The sequence below is a fragment of the Anopheles moucheti genome, chromosome 3 (genome assembly GCF_943734755.1).
Source record: "Anopheles moucheti chromosome 3, idAnoMoucSN_F20_07, whole genome shotgun sequence".
Classification (NCBI taxonomy): Eukaryota; Metazoa; Arthropoda; class Insecta; order Diptera; family Culicidae; genus Anopheles; species Anopheles moucheti.
This window is the reverse complement of record NC_069141.1, coordinates 76336583-76361688: the sequence shown is the minus strand read 5'-3', so window position 1 is coordinate 76361688 and position 25106 is coordinate 76336583. Positions and strand designations below refer to the sequence as shown.

Here is a 25106-nt window from a genome sequence, read left to right as displayed (position 1 = left end):
ACACGGTTTTTGCACGTACAGGACGAGGTTTTTTAAGGTACGCAGCATTAAACAGCTTAAATTACATTCGAAAGAGACTTAGAGAAGTGTGTTTATGGCAGTCTGTGGTGGGCTATGAGGTCTCTTTCAACCTATTAGCAATAGTGAAGTCTTCATACCGATAATAGATTCGCATAGGATCCTTTTTTATTCTTATTTCACTCAAATGGGTCTTGAAATCGCAATTTCGCAACTGCTCTTGGTTTTTAAATATGCTATGAAAGTTTAATCATAATGAATAGACTTGCAGAACAAAAATCAGTTTAGCAAGCTATAGTTTAATTGTGTGTCTCTTTGATATCTTATACCCATTTGCAGCTTTGTAAAACATGAAGGATGTTGATTCGTTCCAACAGCCGTATGGAGCAACCTGATTCCATGTCTGCACTCAGCACACCAGCACACAACTTCAGCTCTTCGATTGAAGCGAGCAACGCAGTGATACAAGTGGATTCTCTAAGCGCTTGGAGCTTAGAAGCGCAAACTGTTTCGATGATCGACGACGAAATGCAAGTGATCGATACGATCGATCAGAGTTACTGGAATGGAAAGTTTGTCCCACCGCCACCGAGACCACCGTTCCTTGAGGAGTCCATTGCACCGGACGGTCTAACCACCTGTGACCTTTGCTCGTGGGCCTGGCAGGACAAGGGAACACTGTCTCTGGATGGAGCGATAAGTATGTATTGGTGAGGAACAAATAGGCTTAGGACGTGCCATTACCATTGCATTTCTTTTTCAGAGGAAATTTTCTCATCTTCCGACACGAAGGAATTTAATTGGACATTTGCGCTGATAGTAGTTTCGCTAACGTCGGCTTTTCTCGGTGCCATAATAATGATAGTATTTCTTAGATGTAAAAGGTAAGATCGACTGTCTGCAGTTGCCGGGTACTGGAGAGTGACTCATAATTCCTTCGTTTCAGGATTCGAACCAACCAGCATGGACTTCGTACGTTGTGTTTCGATTCCAGTAGTACAAAGGACACCAGCGGGTTGAATTTTGATAACCAAACATCGAAAAACTCGACCAATGGGTCCTGTAGCCCTCGTAGTACAAATTCCGGCTTGTGGACGTGGTTTAGCAGCCGCAAGAATCTGTCCACGCCGGATCAGCTAGTAAACTCCCACACGCTGCCGGTGGAGAACCATTACACGCACATGGATGACAATAATTACAATCCCGTGCAAATCGATGAGGCATCGTACGCGGAAGTGGGAAACGAAATCGGTCCCTCAGAAACTACCTCCTACAAATCAGGCTCCGTACAGCATGTGAGTAAGTTTGCTTTGCTTTGGTGCTGTTTGGTTTTTTTTGGGTCGTTGAGTGTTGAACGAAATCGGTAGCTGTTAGTGTTGTTGAAGGTGTAAACATTTCAATGAAATCAAACGACAGTTTAAAGATGGACGCTTTCTTGCAGGGTACAGACAACGACATTCTAATAATGAACTGCCCACTGCCAGCCATACCGACCGGCTCGCATAGTGCTAGCGGTGGTGCTAGTGGATCGGGCAGTGCGTACTATTCCGGGCTGCTGAACAACGCCAACATGGCCGGCGGCGAGGATGAAGACGAGCGTCCGTACGAGATTGTCGATTTGAAGGAGATGTCATCGCCCCACAAAAATCACAACGTCCAAAGCCACTTCCTGAACGAAACGAACAACCTGCTGACGATTGAAAAACATTCCGAAACGCTACCGGAAGGGACGATCAGTGCATCAGACTACGTTTGATAGCTGCTCGGGTGTTGAATGTTTGCGGTCTGTGTGTGGAACCAATGGACCCAACAAAACATTCTAACCACAGTCCAGGCAGGCGGATGCTCGTGTTCGTGATAAGAAGTGTGTCTATTTATTTCAATATTCTCGACCAATAATCCAAATACTCATTTCAAGCTACGTGAGGTGGTCTGCCCTTCTACTTACTTACGTATTACATGGAGATATTTCTGATTACATATTAATGTTTCAACGGTGAAGTAATTGAATGTTCGATTGCGTAAGAACCTTTTATGCCAACGCGAGTAACGAGTCATTTATCGTAGAATGTGAACAAATTAGTTTTATAGATCGTAACACAGTATGGCTAATATGACGGTAGTAGCGATATCGCTAGATTACAATACTTAAACAGACTGTCCACGTTTTATGTGTGCCCGTGTGCCTATTGCTAAGTGTGTGTTATGCGTATGTGTGTATGTGTTTCATCCCCAGAAGTAGCCTTAGTCGTCCAGAACGAAATGATTGACCTGTAGCAGTAAAGGAGTAGCGCAAAAACGAAACGAAACACGTAAAGCAAGTCGTATCAAATAAATATTCAATTTAACATTAGCAAGTGAAACATCTTTCCCGCCCGAAACCGTACCTTTAGATCGTAAAAGTGGTTTAGTTTTCTTCTGTACAAGAACTAGTCGTAAGTGTTAGTGGAGTGCGGTCTTATCATTAGAATTCAAAATTCATACATAGTACATAAAAGAAAAATAAACATTCACATGCATAACATAAAACATTTCATACAGGTAAAATTAGGCACAATAATACAGCAACGCGCGGTATGTCTGACTGTGACTGACGTCGTATTACGAATGTAGCGGAAATAGACAGCTTTGTCTTGGAAGAGCGATTTCATCCTTGTAGTAGGGGTTTTGTAAACATTTTTTAAACACGACTGCAAGTACCGTGTTTTGATGCGACATTTACAAAGCAAATAAATACTCCAGCGAATTTCGTCTAACGATGAGAGTAAGTTGTTTTATATCTGTTTCAGGTGTACGTTTGTGATTTGTGCTTTACAGTAAGAGCTTTAAAGTTTTCAGAACTCCGAAACGAAGATAAAATCAAAATGTCAAGTCAATCAATGAGCAGCATAGGAACTGAGGATCTGATTCGTGTGATCATCGTGTGATAACGACTCGATTCTTCGAACTGTTGTATCCAAGGGTTCGTTGCATGCACTCTATCAGGAGGTGCCTGAAAATCCATACATGTAATGGATGAAAAAAAAAGAACTCTGGTATGTATCATCATAACATACTGCAATGTTATGCAATGTTAAACAATTCTTCTGCAATACTTATTTCAAAGAAGAGTCAATTACCGATAGTAGCTCTATTGAATTGAACTAAGTCAGTTGATTAGTTCTGTGATCCAAAGACATAATATATCGATGTTCAAAACGATTCATCAACGAACATCACCGTGAAGTTCTTCGTAATCATTGAAAATCTAGCGGATGTGGTGCTTATCGAAATTCCAAGTCTCTAACTTATTTCTCTGCTTAATGGGTCCCCAACACAGCCCTCGAGAAGTGATAGAATCTCTACTTTGCAGATAAACATTTTTAGTAGAATAATTCATGTCAGGTGTCACAATAATAGTTGTATGGGTATTTTGAATATTTGAATTCATTGAATGAATGCAGAAAAAGCATGCAATATTCGTTACAATATTTTTTGTTATCGGCGAAAACTTTTGTTTACAAGTTGAGTGAGAAAAGAGATGAAAAATTGCGATCATGGTTGAGACGTAATCCGAAACAATTTCATGCCTTTTCCCCTTAATCACTTAAGCAAAATGAAAAAAAAAGCAGCAAAAGACGGTAATAATAGTAAAACCATCATGGTGATAATTTCTGTAAACATGAAAGTAGTCAGCAATTATTAAACTCCCTCATAGAGATGTTGACTTGCTGAGAAATTTCTCAAAATCTTTTACAGCACGCAAAGATGCTTTCCACGCCAATCAAACTCATTGTAATGATTTTTCTTGATCGTCGCGAGTTCGACAGCTCAAACCCAATTCAACATTGTCACAAGTGTGCCTTTATACCATTTTTGCACCTCAAAACTGCATCACGTGCCATTGTACGGGCAAGAAGGAGCATGCAGTTCCGTTAACCAAGGTTCAGTATGTTGACTTTTTTTTGTGGTTTATTAATATAAATCTTTATCGTACAATATATACGGGTAAAAAAAATCATAGATTCATTCGTACGCAGTGGTGTGTGCGCTATGCCTTTTGAATACCTTTGTATGTGTTTTTTTGTTGTTGTTTTTTAAATAAATCATCCACTAGCGATAAAACTCCATGCCAGCTCGTGATATTGTTATTTTGGTAAGATATTTTTTATCAGTAAACTTTATTCTTTCCTTTACAAGCGGTTTCATGTGCTGCATTGCTTTAGCGTTTGCTGTTTTGGTGTTGGTGATGGGTTTTACGGCTCTTCTTTCACCCAGTGACCCTGCTCGGCGGATCGTGTTAACCCCATGATGGTCGGGCAGAGTATCCACATTTCTTCAGAGTAGCAACGACGTACAGCACATACTACGCCGAGCGCATGGTTTTACAAACAAACGACACATTCGTTAAGATCTAACGCTTTTCTAATGTAAAGAGCTTTTGTTGATATTGAACTGGAGATGTTTTGCCGGGCACGTAGCGTACGTGCGCTCTTATATCTTTCAATATTGTTGTTGTCGAATTGGATTTTTTTAGTTCGAGTAACTTTCCATCTTATGCTGCTTTTGCTCCATCTGGCGTTGTTTCGTAATAAAAATTAAAGTACGAGGGAGACGCAAATGTTTGAACACAACTATACACAACGGAAAACAAATGGGAGGGAAAAGGAACGTAACGATCGAGCGCTAAGGGAAAACGGAAGAAAGTACACAAAAATTCTGCACAAAACACAACACGTACACGCAGGACCGCGCGTTTCGAAGAGAAATCGGCTAAAATAATTAAATGAACCAATTGGGTAGGCGGCGTGCTGTGCCCAGAGTGGGACCCCTGATTACCCGGCCGGCGTACGTAATGTCGAGCCGAACGTGTTCGGACACTCTGGAGGCATTGGGATATAGCTACATTTAGGACGATTCGTTGATGGTCCGGGTGGTCTCTTGTACCAGGTAGACCTGCGAACCGGGCACGGTCGAGGTGGTGACGAACGTACGGTGCTTGGCACGGACCATGCTCAGATTGCTCTCAGCCACATCGGCACGGTCTTCGGCGGCTTCGAGCTCTCGCTGGAAACGGCGAACCTTGGTGACGCTCTGCTGTGAGCATTGTTCCTGCAACGATGCGTGGTGGATTAGGCGTGTGCAAACAACAACGAAAAAACAGGACGAGCGCGACCGATTTACCTGTTCGGTTAGCTGACGCTTGTAGGCAGCGATCTTCTGGTTGGCCTTCTCCAGGGCGTCCTGCAGAATCTGGATGTTCTTCTGATCCTCCTCGATCTGGATGTACACCTCCTTGACCGAGCGTTCCTTCTTGCGCAGGATCTTGATCGTTTCGGCGTGCTTTCGTCTTTCCTCGTCCAGCTCGACTTCGATGTCGCGCAGGCGGGCCTCGAGCTTGTTGATGATGCGTCTGCTGCCGGCCACCGCATTGACCTCGACTTCTTCCAGACGAATGGACAGTTGCTGTACGGGGATCGCAACAGTGAGTCAGGTTTCCATTGTGATAGACATGAGACTGTAACATACCTTAACCTCAACCTCCAGCGACTTCTTGATGGCTTCGATCTTGACGATTCTTTCCTGTTCCTCGTGCAGCAGCTCGACAGTGTGCTTAAGCTCAACCTGACAAAGTGAGCGATCGGTTGTCAATATCAGTATCACTATGCAAGAGCAACGTTCGGACATACCTGAATCTTCTGGTAGCGCTCATCACTGACACGCAGCTCACGGGTGACTTCCTCGTAGTCGGCGGCCAGGGTCTGCAGTTCGGTCTCCAGCTTGGCCTTGAGCGAGGCATAGTTGGCGTTAACCACGCTCAGCTCGTTGATGCGCGTAGTGGCATCCTCGAGCGACACCTCCACCTGGCGCTTGGCACGCAGCGAGGAATCGTAGTTGACGCGGATCTCCTCCAGCTCGCCGGTGAGCGACTGGATGCGGCGCTGAGCAATGCCGTACTGGTCGACGGTAGACTGCAGCTGGCGCTGGATCTCCTCGTAGTGCGCCTGCATCTCGGTCAGCTGTAGCGACTGCTTCTTGATCGTCTTCTGCAGCTCGATGTTGGTGTGGTTGGCAACATCCAGCGACATCTCCAGCTCGGTGATCTGGATCTGCAGCTTCTTCTTGATGCGCATGACCTCGCTCTTGAGCTTGGTCTCCGCCTCGACGACGCGAGCATTCAGCTGCTCGATTTCGATGCTGGTCTGCTTGCTGTTTGGGAACCAAGTAGGAGGGAACAAAGCGTTAACAGTCAGTGTATATGCGTAAACAGGTGAGATACAACAAGCGCCATATGGTGATTCATTCACAGTGCGCGATTGTCGCGTATCGTGCGAATAGCCGCAATTGTAGCATTTGATCTGTGAGGGTAGTCGATTAGATAGACAGAAGTTAAAAATAAAATAAATCACAACAAACCGTTGTTGGTCACCGACTTTTACTCATTGCACGACAACGCTACGCATAAAACGGATTTCCCGTGTATTGTTAGAGCCTGTGAGTCATAGCCGTGAACGAGCCAGACTTTTGGTGTGGTGTTTTGGGGTACTACTGCAGTAGTACCTATAATTAATTGCATGAGGAAGATGTCTGTCATCGGATCGAGTGAATCACAACAAAATCGTCAATCGATCGAGCCCAGCTGATACAAATTTTAAAATCAAATTATGTAGCTGGTAAGATGGAATTAAATGGCGAATGAGTGGAATGTCCAAGAAGCAAACAACACCGCATGTCGCATTGTAGTTGGCATTATGCCGAAGCTTCCAAATGTGCTCGGTGTGAATATTATTAGATGCGACAGAGTAACTCGAACGTTAAATAACTGACGTTCTTGTTGAAGTATTCGTGAGACCCGTTCGGGTGTTCTTTGTTGGTTTTATACAGACATGTGGGCTTAGTTTGTCCAAATCCCAAACGCTTTGCGTATGAAATTCGCGTTTCATTAAACCACGATTAGTCTGTTGTTGCTGATGGTGGTAATGTTTATGAGCGGCGGGTCGTAATTATTTTTTATTAATAAATAAATAAACATGATCTACTCGAGTCCAACGTACCGACCGTACCGAGCGATAAACCATGAGCAATGAGTTCAGCAGGGAAATTGCACATCATGTCTAAAGTTATTGCACAATATTAATTTCAAACAACTTGAACATCAACCCCACGGACCTCTGGTCGTAATGGTCACAGTAACATTTGTTCCTGCGGGTGACACGTCCGATGAGCGCAAGTGTGTATTTATGTAATAAATTAAGCATTCGGGAGGTTGACAAGACGGTATAAGTGTACGCGCGTGTTGCGTTACATGTGCTGAACAAAGCAAAACTCGTAATAGACAAATAAATAAACTTGAAAGTTGTGGCCTGCGGTCGCAAATCGCACAAAAAAACGGTATACGGGAAACAGGGTTGACAACGAAAGCAGTTCAAGGTAAAAGGAACAAACCGTACGGGGTGGACCACAAATAACATTTCCCGGCAAACGGTTTGCGACGGTGGTATGCGAAAAATAGTTGGGGAAAAAAAATGGTAATACCGTCGGTATGCATAGACCTTAAAATGGATGATCTTGTGTGTGGTCGCTCATTCGTCAGAGCGATGGCAACCGTCTGTCTAATATTGTGCGAATGCTTTGCCGCTCATGAACTCATGAACGAAGCAGCAGCGTATGTAAAAATATATATATATTTAACTTCGTGTAAAAAAAAGGACATTGAACAAGCCATTCTGGTCTGGTATTTATAAGCGTTATAGGTTCACTCCTCAATGCTAGTCATCGCCGAACAGGACTTGTTCAAAGTCTTACTTAACGTAGTGGAGCGAGCTTGATGAATGGCGACATAGGTTTGCAAATTCACGAGCAAAAAAAAAAGCTGAATTTGTGACAAAAAAAAAGTGAGTGGAAAGAAGAATGTCGATTTGGTAAGATTTATAAAGGCACATGGTACATAACGATCGTCTCCATAGCCACGTGCGTTGTCTGTGGGGGGTGGGGGGTGGGGGATGATCGTCAACTATGTACAAGCTACATTTCGCATTCGCTGCAAAACTGTCAAACCGAGCAAGCGGTGACACGCGAGGTCACTGACAATCGGACCATCGCATCTGACAGTTGCATCTTGAGTAATGGGGCTGCTCTGCTTATGGACTTTGAGCAACAAAAGGAAAAAAAGATGGACGATATAGAAATTTCGAGCACCGAGTTGATGTTAGGAGAGTCGATACATTACCTTAGCGGGTGGGACAAGAGGCTATTATTTTTCTTCTGGAACTCGTTGACAAACAGCAACGTCTCTCTGTCTCTCTCGATTGTAGGAGAGTTATAATACACTAAGAAGTGTTGAGGAATTGGGGCGCGTTGAGTGTGTGTGTGTTTGTGAGTCGAAGGGCATAAGAAGGACAAACTACAACAGCCAGATGGACGAATAAAGTTCAACTCGTAGCTCCAATAACTATAAAACCTATATCACTAGCATATTCGCAATCTTCAGCACAAGACCTGAGTAGGTTCCTTATCACTGGACAAACTAACACTAACTTACGAAAGGGACGATTGGACTTTTGTTTGTTTGTTTTGATTGTTTTTTGGGAATAGTTGAGAGTAAGATGATCAGATGCGGCTTGGTCGAATTAAATGGTGAGGTTCATAGAGATGGGGTAGTTCACCTGGTATCATGCAGAAATTCCTGCGTCTTGACCGCAAAGTTCTTAATCTCCCGGCGCACATTGTCGACGGAGGTGTGCACCGCCTTGTACTGCGTGGAGGCTTCCTCGGCGGCCTGGCTCACGTCCACCGTGCTGGTCGAACGCTTGACAATGTAGCGCACCTCGCTGTTGGCCCGGCTGCCCACCTGCTGCCGGGACACGGACGAACTGTACCGGCTGCTGCTCTGGTTCACCGAACGTTCCTCCGATTCGCGCGTACGGCGCGACTCGTTCAGCAGGATGTGCTTGATCTGATCCGCCGACTTGCCCTTGATCGCACGCTTCAGCTCCGGCGAGATATCGTCCGCACCCTTCAGATCACCGTAGAACTGGGTACGCTTGATCAATGCCATCCTGTTGTGTCGTTCGGCTGCTGCGTCCTGCGCGTTCCGTTCGGCCACTTTGCGCTGGTAACGTTCGATCACACTGTCCGCGGGTACGTGCTTCTTGAGCCTTGCTGCGTCGGCTGTCGCGGTCACACTGAGCACCGAGCGCTTTATATCGAATCGGTAGTCGGGTAGGTACCGTACCGCCGTGTCAACGGCTGCCTCCGATAGTCGGACGACCTCCCGGTCGCTGTACGGTCGGAAGTGGAAGTAGCCCGTGTGATAGCGGTTGAGGCCGCGTTCCTCCGTGTACGGCAGGTACGGGCACCGTGGATCGGGCAGCGGCGCCGGTTCGGCACTCGCACACCGCACATCGAGATAGTCAATCATGGGCTGGTAGTAGTGCATCGCGTGCCCGTAGTTGTTTTGGTATATTTGGGTGGGGATGAGCCGCTCGCGTCTTTCGCACCGGTTGTCCAACGCAAACAGGGGTGCCATCGCGGGCCGGTGCCTGTAGAGCTTTACGCAGTCAGGGGAACTCGCGCACTCGGAGAAGGAAAGTCGCACACAGCCGCAAATACAGTGGTGGAGTGACGTGAGTGTGTGAGATCCTCGCTGTTGGGTATTACAAATCGATAGACTCCCAATATTGGCGATGGTGATTTGGTCCACCACCAATACGCACACCAACGCAGTAAGTTGTTGTTCTGAATGTGTTTCCTAATTAATTTCTAGCAATTTGTCCGTCTGGCTAATGATTTTTTTTTCTCTTTTTTTCTGCCTATTTTCCCACAAAACACACACACACAGCACAATTTCTTCCTAACCACCCTGTGTCCCTGCTGATTTCCTTGCGTTCGGGCAGGAACGAAATTTGTCTACGCTACGGCACGGGAAAGAAGAGAGAGATGCGCCATAAGAAAACACCATTGACGTGACGTGGTAGCACTAAAAACAACATTGAGACCTTTTCGAAATAGAACAAATGATTCGCAGGTATTTTTAGCGCATGATAAAGGACAATGAAATGCACGGATGGCAATGATTAGGAGACGGTTTGCGTGAATTACGCACTGACGGTGAGGCATTGCTGAGGGTTCAGGCTCCTGCTTCGAGTGTGGTGAAGAATTAGAGAAAGGAACAGTAAAAAAAAACACACAAATTCGCACGATTTGCTGCCATGTTTCCGCAGTAAATTAATTGAGCAATTACCACGAATGTGTGTACAGTTTTATGGCGTACACGTTCCGCCGCTCGGTTCATTATGAAATATTGCGACCAAAACTCGTGACTCCGGCATGCGATGTGTGTGTGTGGTTATTGAAATTCGTTAATTATTGGGCAATTAGATTTTATCCCGCTCGAACCGATAAGAAACCAGAGTACAGGTGGATTTTACACGGATCACAGCTTTTAGGGCACAAGCACTTCAAGAGGTATTGGAAAGTCCCATTCCTTTGGTTTCTACGTACGGTTAGGATGTGTTTAAATTATGTTCTTTACTTCGCATAATCCTTCAATAGTTGGATGATATTGCTGAATATTTTAGCTCAGCTCTATCGTACATTTTCCATTGCATTTCACATGGCTTTTAAATGACATTTTATCGCGATGACGTCCTTCAGAGCTCCGAACTTTCAAACCCATCGTGACATCGTAAAATTAGTAAGCTGTCACCTCATGCAGACCAATTTCATGTAGCCAATAAAGCGAAGAGATGGCTGTCACGATCAATCGCCACTGTTGAAATAGTTGGAGCGTGTGTTTGATGAAGAGTTGGCTATTTACGGCCCATTCCAGTGAGCGTGACCCTAATTTAAAGTGAAAATCAACCGGCACGAAACTGGCACTGATTCCATTCGACACTTTCGATAAAACTCTCACCCAATTAAGGTGTCCTTGAGGAGCACAGAATTAGAACAATTTTATTACAAGCGATTGGAGCGATAGGATCATTAACACAGCTGATGGAAATGAAAGAATTCGGCGAAAAATGATCTACATCCTTCGAAAGGTCACACTGTTTGATCACTGCACTGGTCTTCACCTTGGCTGCTGGTCGACTGAATCTAAGGTCAGTAGTAGTCGGTTTAGAAAAGGGGGAAAAAACTAACGCGATCGCTAAAACAAAACCCCACCCCATCCACCCTCCCCTCGACGATCGATTGATACCCGAGCGAAAGTGATCGGACGGGCGATGTGGTAACGGAAATGTTGTTGTATCCATTCGAATGCATTGGCCTTCGGTTCGGTTTGCAGCACTCGTGGCAAGTGTAATTCACTTTCAGGAGCCAGTGCCACGTATCGTAATGTACGGACAGATCGATTATCGAATGCGGGAAAAGCGTAGAAAACGTGCATACGGGCATAGGATATTTTCGTCCGCAACTCGTGCTCGTTCCCTTTCGTCGGAGGAGGCAGAGGAGGTTGGGAGGAAGGGTGGGGGTAATGGGGACGTACCATTCGATTGTTTTTCATCGGCTTGCGGTCAACAAACTGTGTGGTTCGGGTGCTCGTTCTAGGAAGAGCGCGTATCAGAATTGTTTGATACTAACGAAACGGTTGTTTAAAGGTCGTTTGCAGAAAGTGGCACAAAAGAAGTGACGGTGGCCGCACAACGTCGATGGTGCAGTTTGTTTTTTTTTGCGAACGCAAGATGGAATGCTGCATATTGTTTGACTTTTCAGCAGCCTAATTTATCGGTGCCGCCAATGTTTTATCGCAATGCAACGGAACATTACAGGCGAAAATTTTGTGAGTGAATTTTGTGATGGAGACGCCTGGTAGTTTGTAGAAAATCGTGAGTGAAGCTACGAAGAGGAACAGTGCGAGCAGGGGATTTTGTTTTTCTGTAGTAGCAAAAACCCTTTTTCAGTAATTATTTGACCTGAAAACCTTTTCCCGAACAGTGTCGGCACTGACCGGTATTGTATCGTTCAGCAATTTCGCGTGGAATTCTACACCCGGGTTGTACTTTTAGTAGCGCGCCATAGATAGAACCGCTGCGGTACAAATTTGTTCGTTGGCAATTCGTTGGCACATAAAAGCACACCGGCGTAGTATCTCACTTGCTGACGTGACATTTGGTATTGTTAGCACCATGCGGTGATGCGCTTCTACTTACCGAATCGTTTCAATCTCTTCATCCTTCTCCAACAGACGGCGCTCGGTGTCGTGGCGGAACTGGCCGTACTCACCGGCAAGTGCCTGAGCACGCTTCTCCTCCGCCTTGCGGCCCTGAAAGTGCAAGAACAAAGCGCAAAATCGTGACTGGGCTGAGGCATCGTCGGGAAGCATCGCAGCAAACTTACGGCTTCGGCCTCCTTGTACGCGGCGGTCAACTCCTCGCGCTCGTTCTCCAGACGACGCAGCTCAACTTCATACTCGTGAAGGCGGCGCGTCAGCTCGGTAACGGTGCTGCGCGACTCGTGCAGCTCGTTCTGCAGCTTGTTGTTGTCGCGTCCGAGCTGATCCTTCTGCTCGCGCGTCTTGTCCAGCTCGTGCGACAACCGCTGGAAGTCGGCGGTGCGCTGGCGGAGATCGCGCTGCGACGCATCGTACAGCGCAATCGTTTCCTCCAGCCGGGTCTTGATTTCGATGTTCGTCTTCTCGAGGATCTCGATGCGCTTGGTGTACTCGCGGATACCGTTGTTCGCCTTCTCCAGGTCGATGATCAGCACCTCGATTTCGCTCGTCAGGCGGCTCTTCTCCTTCTCCAGCTTGCTCAGGCGGGCCTGGAGCGATTCGATGTGTTCCTCCGACTCGGTGATGCGCACGGTGTACTTGCGGCGGATCTCTTCCACCTCCTCGACGCGTGCCATACATTCGGCTTCGTACTTGGACTTGAACGTACCGGCCTCACCGTTCGCCTTGACGAGCTGGCGCTCGAGGTCCAGGCGGGCCTCGGACTCTTCCTCCAGCTGCAGACGGATGGATTCCAGCTCGGTCTCGACCTGGTGCAGGCTGGACTCGAGCATCGACCGGCGGCGGTCATCCTCCTCCAGGCGGCGTCTCGCTTCCTCCAGCTGCGAGTTCAGCTGGGTCTTCGAGAACGAGATGCTCTCGACGCTGAGCTTCAGGTCCTGGACCGACTTGACCAGATCAATGTTTTCCTGCGACAGGCGCGTCTTGTGCGAGCTGATGTCCACGATCGTGCGGTTCAGCTCCTCGATGCGGATGTTCAGCTCCGTCACCTGGACCTCGAGCTTCTCGATCGTCTTGATGCTGATATGCTTGTCCTTAGAGATGCTCTCGACCTGCGACAGCAGCTCATAGATTTCTGCCTGCAGCTTCGACTTTTCTTTTTCGACTCTGTGAAATGTGAGGGAAACAAGAAGATCGAACGCGTCAGCATACCGTTGTCATATTCCTCTTTTGTACAGCATAACCGACACCCGTCGGGGTGCGTTAAAGCGCCAAGGTGGCGCATACATGCATTGGGTGCTATCGCAAGGTGCGAAAAAACAACAGGTGATCAGCAAACGGCTGTCGGAGATGAGTGTTCTTCTCCGCTGTTCCGTGTGGTGTGGAATGAAGATCGGCAAAAGTTTCGTGCACCCTGCCCGTACATATTTGGCCCGTATTGCTGAGCAGCACGTCCCGAGGTCTTAAAATAGACCGCCAGCCCCGAAACCTGTCATGTCATTTGCCCAGGTTTTACGCGGCCCTCGGTTGTTCCGCCATAACGTTCGCCATGGCGTTCTTGGGACGCATCGTTCTGTTTACATACCAGGGCGAACCGAATGATGATGATTGCACCGATTCACCACTACCGTGTCCGTGTCCTCCCAGGCATTCGGGGGGGACGGCAAGAAAACCCATTCCAACGCGCTCGCAATCGGTGTCATACCGAGCGAGCAGAGTGAGTAAGTGAGTGAGAAAACCCATATGGAAAATGGGGAGTCGCGCGCTTTAGTGCGATAGGCAGTTATGTGATCACGCTTCGATATTACCGACGACGGCCGCGAAATACCAGCGAAACGTGTTGCGTGACGTGCGCAAAGAGTTACGAAAATGAAATGCCTGTCCGAAAAATGTCTCGGAGGGGACTCGGAGCGTAAGGGAGGGAGGGAGACAGAGATAAAGAGAGATAGAGAGAGCGAGCGAAGGGATTGCGAATGAAATGACGAATCGTAACTTAATCATCACCCGCACAGTGGCCACTCGCAACGGAGTGAGTGGGTGTAAGTGGAATTAGTAGCTTCAGCTTTGCCGATAGAATCCGCTCAGGGGTGGGGAGATGTAGCAAGATCGAGCTGTATGACAGCCAGTGCGATCATCTATGGTTGTTGTTTTGTACGGCGCTGATCGCGGTGGAACTGAAGTTTACCTCTGCTTCGATTTGGTCAGAGTCTCGAGCTGTTCGTTAAAGTCGCTGACAATTTCCTGGTGCTTGCGCTTCAGGATGTGGGCGGTCTCCTCCGACTCCAGGTGCACATCCTCCAGCAGTTTGCGCAGCTTGGTCAGCTCGGCATCACGCTTGCGGTTGATTTCCAGCTGTGGAATAGAACCGATTGGAATGTCGTTAATTAGACGTTCAACGTCCAAGGAGTTCCAAGGAGGATGTCACTTACCTGTCCCTCTGCACCACCCTCGGCTTCTTCGAGGCGCTCCGAAAGCTGAATCACCTGTACGCTGAGATCGGCCTTCTCGCGTTCAATCTGCCACGAGAAACAAATGAGGTTAGAAGATCTTGCTATAAAAGAGTCTGGGATATAATGTGATAGCTGAATTATAGCACACATCAAACAGAATTTCTGAGCTTGTGCAGGAATCGCAGGAGTTCACATCTTCCAAGAAAGTCTAATGCAAAATCATGTCTTCGGACTACATCCTGTAATTCCTGCCAGAGCTGCACATACATTGTCCAACGGCATTGCAGCGATGCCATAATGATCGCTAGGCGAAGAATTGAACAAAAAAACCGGAACGTGTGAAAACCCGTGTCCGGAGAAGTTTTGGACGTGATTCGCCAATCACGGAAAGAAAAGCAACGAAAATGTGGTAATAATTTGCGGCCCAACCAGGTCGGCGCTGAAAAATCGAGTCAGGTAAGTCCGCACCAGCGCAGCGTTGGAAGAAAGATCTATTTTTGGCAGTCTGGTGCTAGGTAGGTGTGCTAGACCGTTGTGTGCAGTTGCTTGCGGGAGTTCGGAACGCAAGAAGGCCACATCCTACGCAACGAGGCGTATTGCGACGGCACGCAAAGATACGTAACTGGTACGTACTAAAAACTTCGCACGAAAAACAAAAAGTCACATGGAAAAATCATAATGATCACCGTGACAATTAGAGGTGTTTTTTTTATAGCAAGCGTAGTTCATACTTTGAATTGAATTTAAACCATCATAAAGCAGAGGAAAACACCAACGCATCACATTGCTCATCGGCTCGAAAACAAGCGCATAAAAGAAAGAGACGATGAAACCATCGCTCTTGCGCTTGGTAAGCGGCACACGCCTCGCCTCGAGATGAACACTTTTATTGCAAGTGAAATTTTTATTGTCAAGCAGCACGCAATGAGCCTGATTCATGTACTATAAGCAGCGTCCGTCACGGTGGGTACGGTAGTCTGCCGTTTCGTTGCAGCTAAGGCTAAGGCACACGCGCGTTCTTGCCCTCGGTGGAATGTGCCGACGACGGGTCGGGTTTTAGCAGATGGCTTAACGACGCCGACGTCTTACGGCGACAGATCATCCCAGTTTGGATTATGGGAAGAGGTTTGCGCTGACTACGGTAACGCACTTTGGGTTTAATCAGTGCAATGGTAACGCCATCAAAGCTTAGCGGCGGACTCTGAACCAAGTTCAACTCGTAGGCTCGCAAGCAATGGCTAGCATTTTCCGGGGGCTAGGCGATGGGGAAAAACTATTTTCGAAAGGCCAATATTCTCTTTTGCCGTTTACGGTCGATATACGCACACACACACAGTCACCTACCGAATGGCATCGGCACACAAACACATATGCGTGTGGCCGTACACCTCCCGATGAAACGTTCTAAAACCACCTTCTCCGTACGGATCGCAGGAGCGGAGGGCTATTTTTAGCGCTCGCAAAAGGAACACACATCACACACTGGGATGTGTGATAGTACCGCGTGTATGGCTGTGTGTGTGTGTATTCCTTTTTATTTGCTTCATCCACAAACAGTTGGTCGAACCTGAAACTACCGAAAAACTTTATCCCAGCCTAGCGAAGCGAGGAACAATCACCGAACGCAACGATGATGGTGTTGTTTCGCCTGCGGCAATGATGATGTAATTGCTTTGCCACTCAAGGACCGTTACAGGCCCGTGCCAATCAGCGGTATGTCCCGAATGTTTCAAGACACTACTCCACCAAGGTTAGTAGCTAACCCCCTCCCTCACCAGGCAAACTCAGGGGGTGTTGGATGGCAGTGATATACATCGACACTTCACAATACGTTCCGTCCGACGTGACAAGGCGCATTTGCCAAGGGGAGTAAAGACAAAAAGAAAACATATCCTGATGGACCCAAAGTGTCCGCCTACGAGGTGGTAAAGTATATAACACCCGCATACCCGGGCCAGGGTGGCCAGCGACGGTCACTGCCGGAAGTGCCGGATTGACGTGTGAAAAACGAGAGCAGGTCGTTTAAATGGGTGCAACCGATCGGTATCTGCTGTTCGATCTGTAGCACTTATTTTTACAAGTGGCCTCGAAAAATAGGAAAATTGAACACGAAAGACTAGAAACGGTCTTAGCGGTCTTAGGGGGAAACATTAAGGATGTGGAAGACGTCGCAGAATATACCGTCTTTTATGTCGAATTTCTATAGCAGCTCTAGGGTCAGTCAAAACTGTACTAATAATTCTTAGTATACTATTAGTACTCATGTACTAATAATACTAGGCTTTTATAGCAACTAGATTACTATAGACTTCATCCAATTATTTGGTGTAAGGCAATAGAAAGAAACTACATTCATATGATGTTCCTGTATTATATTTCGATGACAAATATTCGTTACCAAAAAACAGTAGCTTTAGAACATGAATTTAGAACATTATAGCGTTATAATTACTACCATAACTTACCCTTTGGCGAAGACCACGTTCCGACTCCAAGTCATCCTGCAGGAGACGGATTTTGTCCTGAAATCAGACGGAAAACCGTTGAAAGTTTGAGCGTGCGGTGCGAAATATTGCACGCAAGTTATTGAAGGGGCAATCTCATCGCGCAAAATTTCACCACACCGAATTTTTGCCACACAAATACACACACACACACACACACGTACGCACACACACTCACGATTGGGTCCGGTAGCAAAAGCGGATTGTTTCTACAATGATCATCACACTAAATCGTACGCACTTGTTAGCCTTTCTGACACACAATATGGCCGGAAGATTATGGTGTTATCCGCCCATCGAAACATGCACTTGTTTTGCCGGGAGTTGTCACACTTGGAACGAATTGATTGATCTCCTCCAATATTAAAAAAAAAAAACAGGAAAGGGGACACACTTTCGCAGCACGATCAAACAGCGATTTTTTATAGAATATGCTGCAATTGCGCAATTCGAGATTGTCTTCTGCTTCAATTTCGTAACACTAGTCACACTTGATCTTTTTTTTTAATTGTATACACCCGTTCGCATATAGCAGTACTAGCGCGCATGGAGTAGGCGGCAGGCATTCAGCTGGCAGCAGAGCTTTTCACGACTTTTTTTTTGTTTCTTTTCACGAATTATTGCACGAGAAAAAATGGGCAGCACCGAAAACACATTTTGGCACACGCAAAGGTGCGCCGCACTGGTGGTGGCAATAATGGGGTTTTTTTTGGGTGAGCTGTGAATGTTAAGTGACCTCTTGAGTGTCAGTGAGCAGTGGGTAGTGTGGTAGTGCAAATTGGTTGTTGATAGCCAATGGATCAGCATTTAGCATAATGTAGCAAGCCATTCGCTAGACAAGCGACTCCAGCCGGTGTGAATGTTGTGTGTGAGAATAAAAAAATACTTAGTTTAGTGTGTTATAATTATGGCACTGCTTAGAGTGGTTCTTCGGCTTCCGAGTGGGTAGTTTTCCACACCCCGATCGTTTTGCTACGTATGTGTGTGTGCGTTTGGTACTTGTGTGGGTCGGTGATTCCAGCCAGCCAGTTTTCCCGATCGACACTTCGGCAGCCGTTCCGTGTCTCTCACACACAGAGCAACACGAACAAAAAAAACTCACCTCCAGCCGGGACAGAGCGCTCAGGTCAGCACTGTACTCGATGCTGACATCGGCAGTACCACCACCGGTCGAGCGGTAGGTGTACTTGGACGTTTTGGTAGTGACGGCGGACGACGACATGTTTACTCTCCTCGGTCTCTTATCGCTTTACGGGCACACAATTTTTGGCCAACAAATCCACTCTAGCCGGAACGCGCACGGGAAAACAAACCGCGAATGTAACCGCGGAGGCAATGGCGCACGGAAACGGGTTCACACTCGGTTCGATCGTTTATTCGGTCGAGTAGGGTCGCGAAACCTCAAGAAACAGAACCGGAATTAAAAAAACAACGCGGTCACACTAAACGTACGTCCACCACGGCGCGCGCAAAAAAAAACACACCCAGACGGCGAGTATTAATGCAGGATCAATCCACCCTGAACACCGTATGGACCGACTGTCAGAAGCACACTAGGTGCCGTGGTTTTCATAAATGCCGGAGCAAGTTTGGTGATCTACTAACCGGCCGACCGGTTTATTTTCCCCGTCCAACCATCCAAGCTCGGCTTACGCATCCGCCTAAACCCGTCTGTATGTGTGTGTGTGTGTGTGGCCACCATCGACTTCATTTTCCCTCGAAGCCGACTCGAAACCCATTTCGCATTTCCATTCCGTGTGCCCCAAGAGCGTTTGCGCAAGATTAGAGCGCGTTCCTTGCGTGTTTTTGTTCGTCGCTGCGCCCGTGTGTCTGTTCGGTGGGGGTTGTTGTTTTTTTTTTCTTTCTACTTGCGGTGTACGCTTGTAGTGGTAGCTTTGGCGCTGACGAACCATCGTGGACCCCAAAAGGCACCGAAAAAACCACCGGCTGCGATGGAGAGGAAAAACTATCCCCGATGCAATGATCGCACGACGGTTCGGTGCGAGGTGCCGTGTTCGGGTGTGCGCGCTGCTTCCAAAACGGCACGGCTTGAACCGTTTTACCCACAACCGTATGCAGCAGTATCATCATCATCATCAGCATCATCAGCATCATCCACACCACACTGGCGCACACCGCGATCCGTATTGCGCACGCATCAAAAAATCGTTCCGTTCGCGTTAGTCAGGTGTTTTAAAATTAGCACGGACACGGATTGTTTTATTGTTTTATAAATACTCACGGTTTACTCATATTTTTGTGTTCCCTTTGGCACCTCCCCACCCACTCCCCGCAGGCGATCTCCCGACTCCTCGGTTGGTGTCTCGGGGGTTTAGATTGTGTGGCCCCGTGCCGTTTCCACATTTATGCACCACCGGCACAGAAACCCGATGGCGTCATCGGGTTTTCGGGTGGAATTTTCATCTTTCCTTCGGCCATCATTTGCTCTGTGTGTGCGTGTGTGTGTGTGCCTGTATTTTTTTTATTCTTCCGTCCGATAATTCTCGCCTAGCTAGGCTGTACTGACTTGCATGCAGCGTTGTGTGTTGGTGTCGCATAGAACGCATTTCCACCACACAAACTGCGGCCGTACCGTGTTTGCAAATGGCGGAAGCAGAAAATTTCCTTTCTCCCTTGGCGGTTGTAACGGCAACCGCAATGTAGGCATCACCAGTTTCCACCGTAATTATCTCACATTCGTCCCATCAATGCAGCTGGCCTGACACTCTGGCGGTGCAGAAGGCAAGCAGGGCAAATATTCGTCACGATCATTTGCATGCTCGCTGCCAGTGCCGCTGTGTGCGTGTGCCGTGTGTCTGTGTGGTTGTGTAAATGGCTGCAGTGCTAGAGGACCTCACCGTAAGTGGGACAACAATAATAATATTTGAACCATTGATGAATTGAATCATGGGGATGCTTTCCTGTTGATGTTCGTGTGTGTGCCTTTTTTTTTTGGTTCGCTCACTTCTCGTCCGAGCGTTTCCCCGAGTGAGTGGACGCTCAGCACTTGTTTATTGGTCCGTGAACGCTTGAGTTGCATGACTAATGAGGGGGTTTATTAGATTCAGCCAGTGGTAGTTGCGAGGCAGAAAACAACAAACTGTGCTGTACGAGTGGTGCGGAGGAACGCCGAAAATCGGTACATCTTGCAAATTATGTATTCATATGTCCTACATTCCAGTCCGCAGGAGATTGCAAAGGAGTAAATACAACGTGAAATCCTTAGCTAATATTGGAATCATTCTGGCAATTACCCTAAGAATAATTAATTGATTGAAATGTTGCAGTTAAATATGCAAGTATGTAGCGTGGAGAATAATATACGATGCTCCCAATTTATGATGTGAAAATTGTACAAACACCCCAAAGGAATCTTCGCTTATATTAGACTATTTTTGGCAACACGCTTGCCATATCCGTATCCAACAAAACAAACTAAGCCAATGGAATGTTGGTTGGGACTTGCGTTCTGGCATATGTTACGCTTTCAGTTAAGAAGCGTCGGATTTTGTTAAGAAGGTGAAGACGTTGAGTGTTTCTTTATTTGTTCAATTTATCTTACGAACTTTTCATTTAGGTTAGGTTTATTTTTAAGTAATTCGCAGTTATTAATTAAAGCTTGAATAAATTTATGAAAGTAGTAATTTGGTGCTATGAGTAAAGATTTTATTGTGATGAGTAACTCAAATGAATTGTCACACTAAGAGTCGACTCTCAAATGAATCATAAAGCTCTGAAGATTTACTACTACTCACGATCACGGCTACTGGAGTTTGAAGAATTTTTCATTTTGTATGTTAGGTTTATTTTTTAGTAATTCGAAATTATTAATTTAAGCTTGAATAGATTCATACAAATAGTAATTTAGTGCTTTGAGTAAATATTTTGTTGTGAAGATTAACTCGGATGAATTATGGGGCTAAAAGTCGACTCGCAAATGAATCATAAAGGTCTGAAGAACATGAACGTATTTGCTATTTATATTGATTTATATTTTAAGTTATTTATATAATTATTACCCAGTTGTTTGACATAGATGTTTAATTAAACTTTAACTTTTAACATATATTCCTGTGCGTGAAATGTTTTATTGCAGTAGCTAAAAAGTATAAACCCTTTGATTCAGTAATCTTCAGCGATTCAAGATTTAAGAACTTCATGAATCTCCAAATATCTCCAAAGATCGTTATGCCGTGCTGCATCTTCAGAATAGAATTAGAAATCTTTCGCTTTATCTTGAATGTTTGTCTGATAGTTTCGTATTAAATTTCGCCAAGACCAAGTGCATTATGCTTTGGACATTGGGTAAAGTTCGCATACCAGAAGGAGCAGTTAGCGATATGCGCACCTTTTTGGCTTATGCTTGCCATAAATATGACAGGGTCTGACGAAAAAAAAACCAACCCCACTGTAAGCCGGTGCAGATAGGTAAAAAGACATAAATCTGATGAACCGCACACGCTTCGCATATCCGTGCGAGGAACTGCACGAAAGACCAGCATCATCATCACACATCAGTTTCATCACGCTCTTCTACAAACAGCAGACTCCCCGATAGGCCGGCGGTCGAAATGTGTCGCCTAGGTAGGGCATGGCGTTCGGTTTTATATTTTTAGCTATTTTTCACTTTGCGATATTGGCCCGAACCGGCTCGAAGTCCGCAAGCATTCGCACCGCGCCGTCAAAACAGGTACAAAACCCCTCACCGGTGTTGTCACCGTCCACCGTCTATCGAAGGAGAAATGAGAGCAGTTGGTGTGTTTGTGTGTGCGTGTGTATGGATGGTGGGAAATTGAGGAATTTTCCAGCCTACTCACATGTTGGCGCTGGTCTGCAACAGGAAAAGTGCCGGCCATCCATTTGGCACCGGTGTACGGGGATGGGGCCACGCGGGAATGGAATGTGGTGGTGCGATACATGCTGGCAGTGGGGCAGAGAGCAACGGTGATCATTATAAATGCTGGGCGATTCTCCGTTGGCCAACTAGCACCAACAGGGAATGGGGGACCCTCGGTGTGTGAGATGGACAGATGCTGATTCTTTCCTGCTTGTTTGGTATGCTTGCTACGGATTCTAAATATATTCTACAATTTTCCATACAAACGAGTTTCGGACACAACTCGCATGTGTGAGTGTGTGTGTGTGTGAATGTATGTCGTTAGTGTGCGTGAATAGTAAGGATTATATTTGTATCCAACTAAACAATCCTACGTACTGTTGCGAAATTGGATGATATTTACAAAACGCACACCTTTTGATTGGCTCAACTCCCTATTCAAGATGATTGTGTGTTCTTTTCTTATTTGCGATCGACTCGGTAAATGCTTGTTTCGGTTGCAAACGGACAAAGCAAGCCTCACTTAGATATTTGTCCGTCCGTTGGTACATGAACACTTTCATTTTATGAATGAGCAGCACGAGGCATTGGTTGAGATCTTGATAAAATTAATTAGAAATTATACATCCATGTTCAAAATAGGGTCCAAATACGATGTGAAGGATCGATTTTTCAACATTAATTTATTATAAATTTATAAACATCATAACAATAACAATTAAACATATAACAATTAAACATCAGAATTATGCTAATATAAAGAAATATAGCGAGGTTTTAAATATAATTTAAAATATTAAGTAGCAATTTAAAACAGAAAGACCTGTTTTTTAAAGTAGATAACTAAACGAGAGTGGAAGGATAAAAATCGTAAAACTAAAAACTAACTAACAAAACCAATTCATTGCTAAAAGATGGAATATTGCGTACAAGGGAAGGCGTTAAAATCGTATGAACCGTCGGTGCCCATACTTCTGCCTGTGAAGCGCGATCTACTAAGCGATCGTCACTGTCTTACATAATGATAAATGATGAACGTAAATAAATTAAGACACATGTTCGCTCCATGACTCACCGGAGCCAAATGAAACTGCTTTGGACCGCGCCAATCGGACGGCGCAAAAAAAACCCCCTCGTTGCCTACGGTGTGTGCGGCATAATGGGACGAAGGTTCAGCAAAACGGCAAGCAAATCATGTAGCAGGCAAGTGCTGCCCGCTTCCAATGTGGAAGTTTTGTTGCGTTTCGATCGAGCTGCTCCATGTCTGGGCGGGTAGTAAGCGATCGCGACTATGCGCAAAATGCCAACAGCTAATTTTAGTCCATCTGTGTGGGATGCTTCAAAGATGGTTGCCTTAGACGGGCGAACCGTGGTACATCATGTGCATCGCAGACAGTGAGAAGATGCTGTGTGCAGTGGAGTACGATATTTGCCATGGAATTGCTGCCGACGGAAAATGAGATGATCGATCGCAACAAAAATATGACAGTCGAGTCGTGTTGAAGTAAAGTGCGTTGGAACGATTTATTTAGTTAATCAACTTCATCGCGACATTGTGTACTCTGTGCACTACGAATCAGTTACTGCTTTCGAATGAGGATCGTGTTTACCTTCCTAACTATACGAACCTTGAATTAATTTCACCTGGAAACTATTTTTCTCAGGAATAATATCGGAACACTGATGTACGTGATGTGGCTGCATCACAAACCAAACGAAGCTTGTGCGGCGGAGTGCTTCACGAGCATTCGTTTCTATAAATAGGTCAACCACTTATGAAAACAAATATTAAATATGGAGTGACGATTTCAGCTTTTCGGGTTCATGGGTCATTTGTGTTTGTTGATTGCTGGGATGGTGTTTAGTTGGCATGTTTAGCGTTGTTTTTTCTTCCCGTTGTGTTTGGGGAAGTTTTATGTACTAAGCGTAACTCAGTTTATATGGAGAACGTATGTGATCGCGGTTTAATAGAGATCCGCTTTATGGAGATCGTTAAAGTAGTACATACAGTATGGATTTATTTTTACTATTTGTAAATTATTAAGACGATCTTGTTTAAATCGAATGGTGGAATTGGTGCTTAACAAAAAGTTGGTCCAGCTGACCTGAGAAATCTGCTAACAGGTGTAGTCAATCTAAGGAGATCTTTTACTCATCAACCGGAGGTGCTAATAGAGATGTTCACGTAGTACAAATAGATGAAACGACTCTCGAAATATCTGAGCATTCAATGAAACCCTACACCAATTAGGGACAGGTAGTTTACAATCTGTAATACCTCACAGTGGGGCTCGCATTATAAAAATAAATTTGAACATTTCGCAGATGTTTAGCAATTAAATGATTCCATCTAACGTGTAGAAAGTAGAAATCTGGTACAATGTCACTAGCACTGTATAAGTTTTATGACAAACACGTAGAACAACATTAAATGCTGAAATGGTTTACTGTTATAGACCCTTTTAAACGTTACAAGTGCTAACGTTACTAAACGTTACTTTGATAATTCAATCAACTTTTAAGATTTGTTATAATTTCAGCTTAATTATTTTATATTAATAGATTTTTATATAAGTTTCTTAAAAAATAAAGATATTTATTGTAAAAATAATATGGATTTTTTTATTATGTTATTATAATAATTTAGTTATTTTTTTGTTAAAATTTATCGTATACTGCTGGAGGCGCCCAGTACTTCACTGAAATACATTTTCTTACAAGGATAAAATGATCTTTAGAGTATAAAATACCCACAGACAACATCTCAAACGCTTCACAGACTTTTAATTGTATAGCAATATCTATTCTTAGCTGTTTAAAGGCACTTTTGTTCTGAAGAAGTTAGCAGCTTATGAAGGTGTAGCTATAATTTAAAAAAAGTTAACTTTACTAAATTATCCTTTTTAAATTCACAGTCATATTGTTCAGGGTCTAGCAGGTAGCACGGTCATCTTTTGATCGGTTGATCGCCTAGACGGCAAAAGTGAAGAGTAGAGAAATGATCGCGAGACAGATCGGATGCACACCCTTGTATGAAAAATTAAATTTGATTAAATAAATGGTATTCGATGGTTCGAAAAGTAATAAAAAGATATCCTGAGCGTTCAATTCGAGGCACATATATTTCTATAAACATGTCACAT

The 25106-nt window shown here is 45.3% G+C and overlaps 2 protein-coding genes across 2 annotated transcripts; one reads left to right on the top strand and one right to left on the bottom strand.

Annotated features, from left to right (window-relative positions):
- The first annotated feature begins 375 nt into the window (after positions 1 to 375).
- On the top strand, positions 376 to 2300 carry LOC128304205 (uncharacterized). Its single transcript, XM_053041367.1, has 4 exons — positions 376 to 718; positions 782 to 902; positions 965 to 1313; positions 1460 to 2300. The coding sequence occupies exons 1-4, from the start codon at positions 376 to 378 to the stop codon at positions 1772 to 1774; spliced, it is 1128 nt and encodes a 375-aa protein (XP_052897327.1). The 3' UTR covers positions 1775 to 2300.
- Positions 2301 to 3946: 1646 nt separating this feature from the next.
- On the bottom strand, positions 3947 to 18639 carry LOC128300467 (paramyosin, long form). The gene is made up of 10 exons (XM_053036532.1): positions 18229 to 18639; positions 17088 to 17144; positions 14602 to 14688; positions 14358 to 14524; positions 12340 to 13339; positions 12153 to 12265; positions 5688 to 6207; positions 5527 to 5622; positions 5182 to 5463; positions 3947 to 5109 (listed from the first exon to the last, which is right to left on the bottom strand). The coding sequence occupies exons 1-10, from the start codon at positions 18346 to 18348 to the stop codon at positions 4906 to 4908; spliced, it is 2646 nt and encodes an 881-aa protein (XP_052892492.1). The 5' UTR covers positions 18349 to 18639; the 3' UTR covers positions 3947 to 4905.
- Positions 18640 to 25106: the final 6467 nt, after the last annotated feature.

What these genes read in the sequence shown, in the direction of transcription:
- LOC128300467 (XM_053036532.1), bottom strand. Translation starts at nt 18,348, where the DNA reads ATGTCGTCGTCCGCCGTCACTACCAAAACGTCCAAGTACACCTACCGC. An exon ending in GCGCTCTGTCCCGGCTGGAG is followed by an intron (nt 17,145 to 18,228) that starts GTGAGTTTTTTT and finishes GTCTGATTTCAG; the next exon opens with GACAAAATCCGTCTCCTGCA. An exon ending in AACGTGGTCTTCGCCAAAGG is followed by an intron (nt 14,689 to 17,087) that starts GTAAGTTATGGT and finishes TTCTCGTGGCAG; the next exon opens with ATTGAACGCGAGAAGGCCGA.
- LOC128304205 (XM_053041367.1), top strand. Translation starts at nt 376, where the DNA reads ATGTTGATTCGTTCCAACAGCCGTATGGAGCAACCTGATTCCATGTCT. An exon ending in GTCTCTGGATGGAGCGATAA is followed by an intron (nt 719 to 781) that starts GTATGTATTGGT and finishes TTTCTTTTTCAG; the next exon opens with AGGAAATTTTCTCATCTTCC. An exon ending in AATCAGGCTCCGTACAGCAT is followed by an intron (nt 1,314 to 1,459) that starts GTGAGTAAGTTT and finishes GCTTTCTTGCAG; the next exon opens with GGTACAGACAACGACATTCT.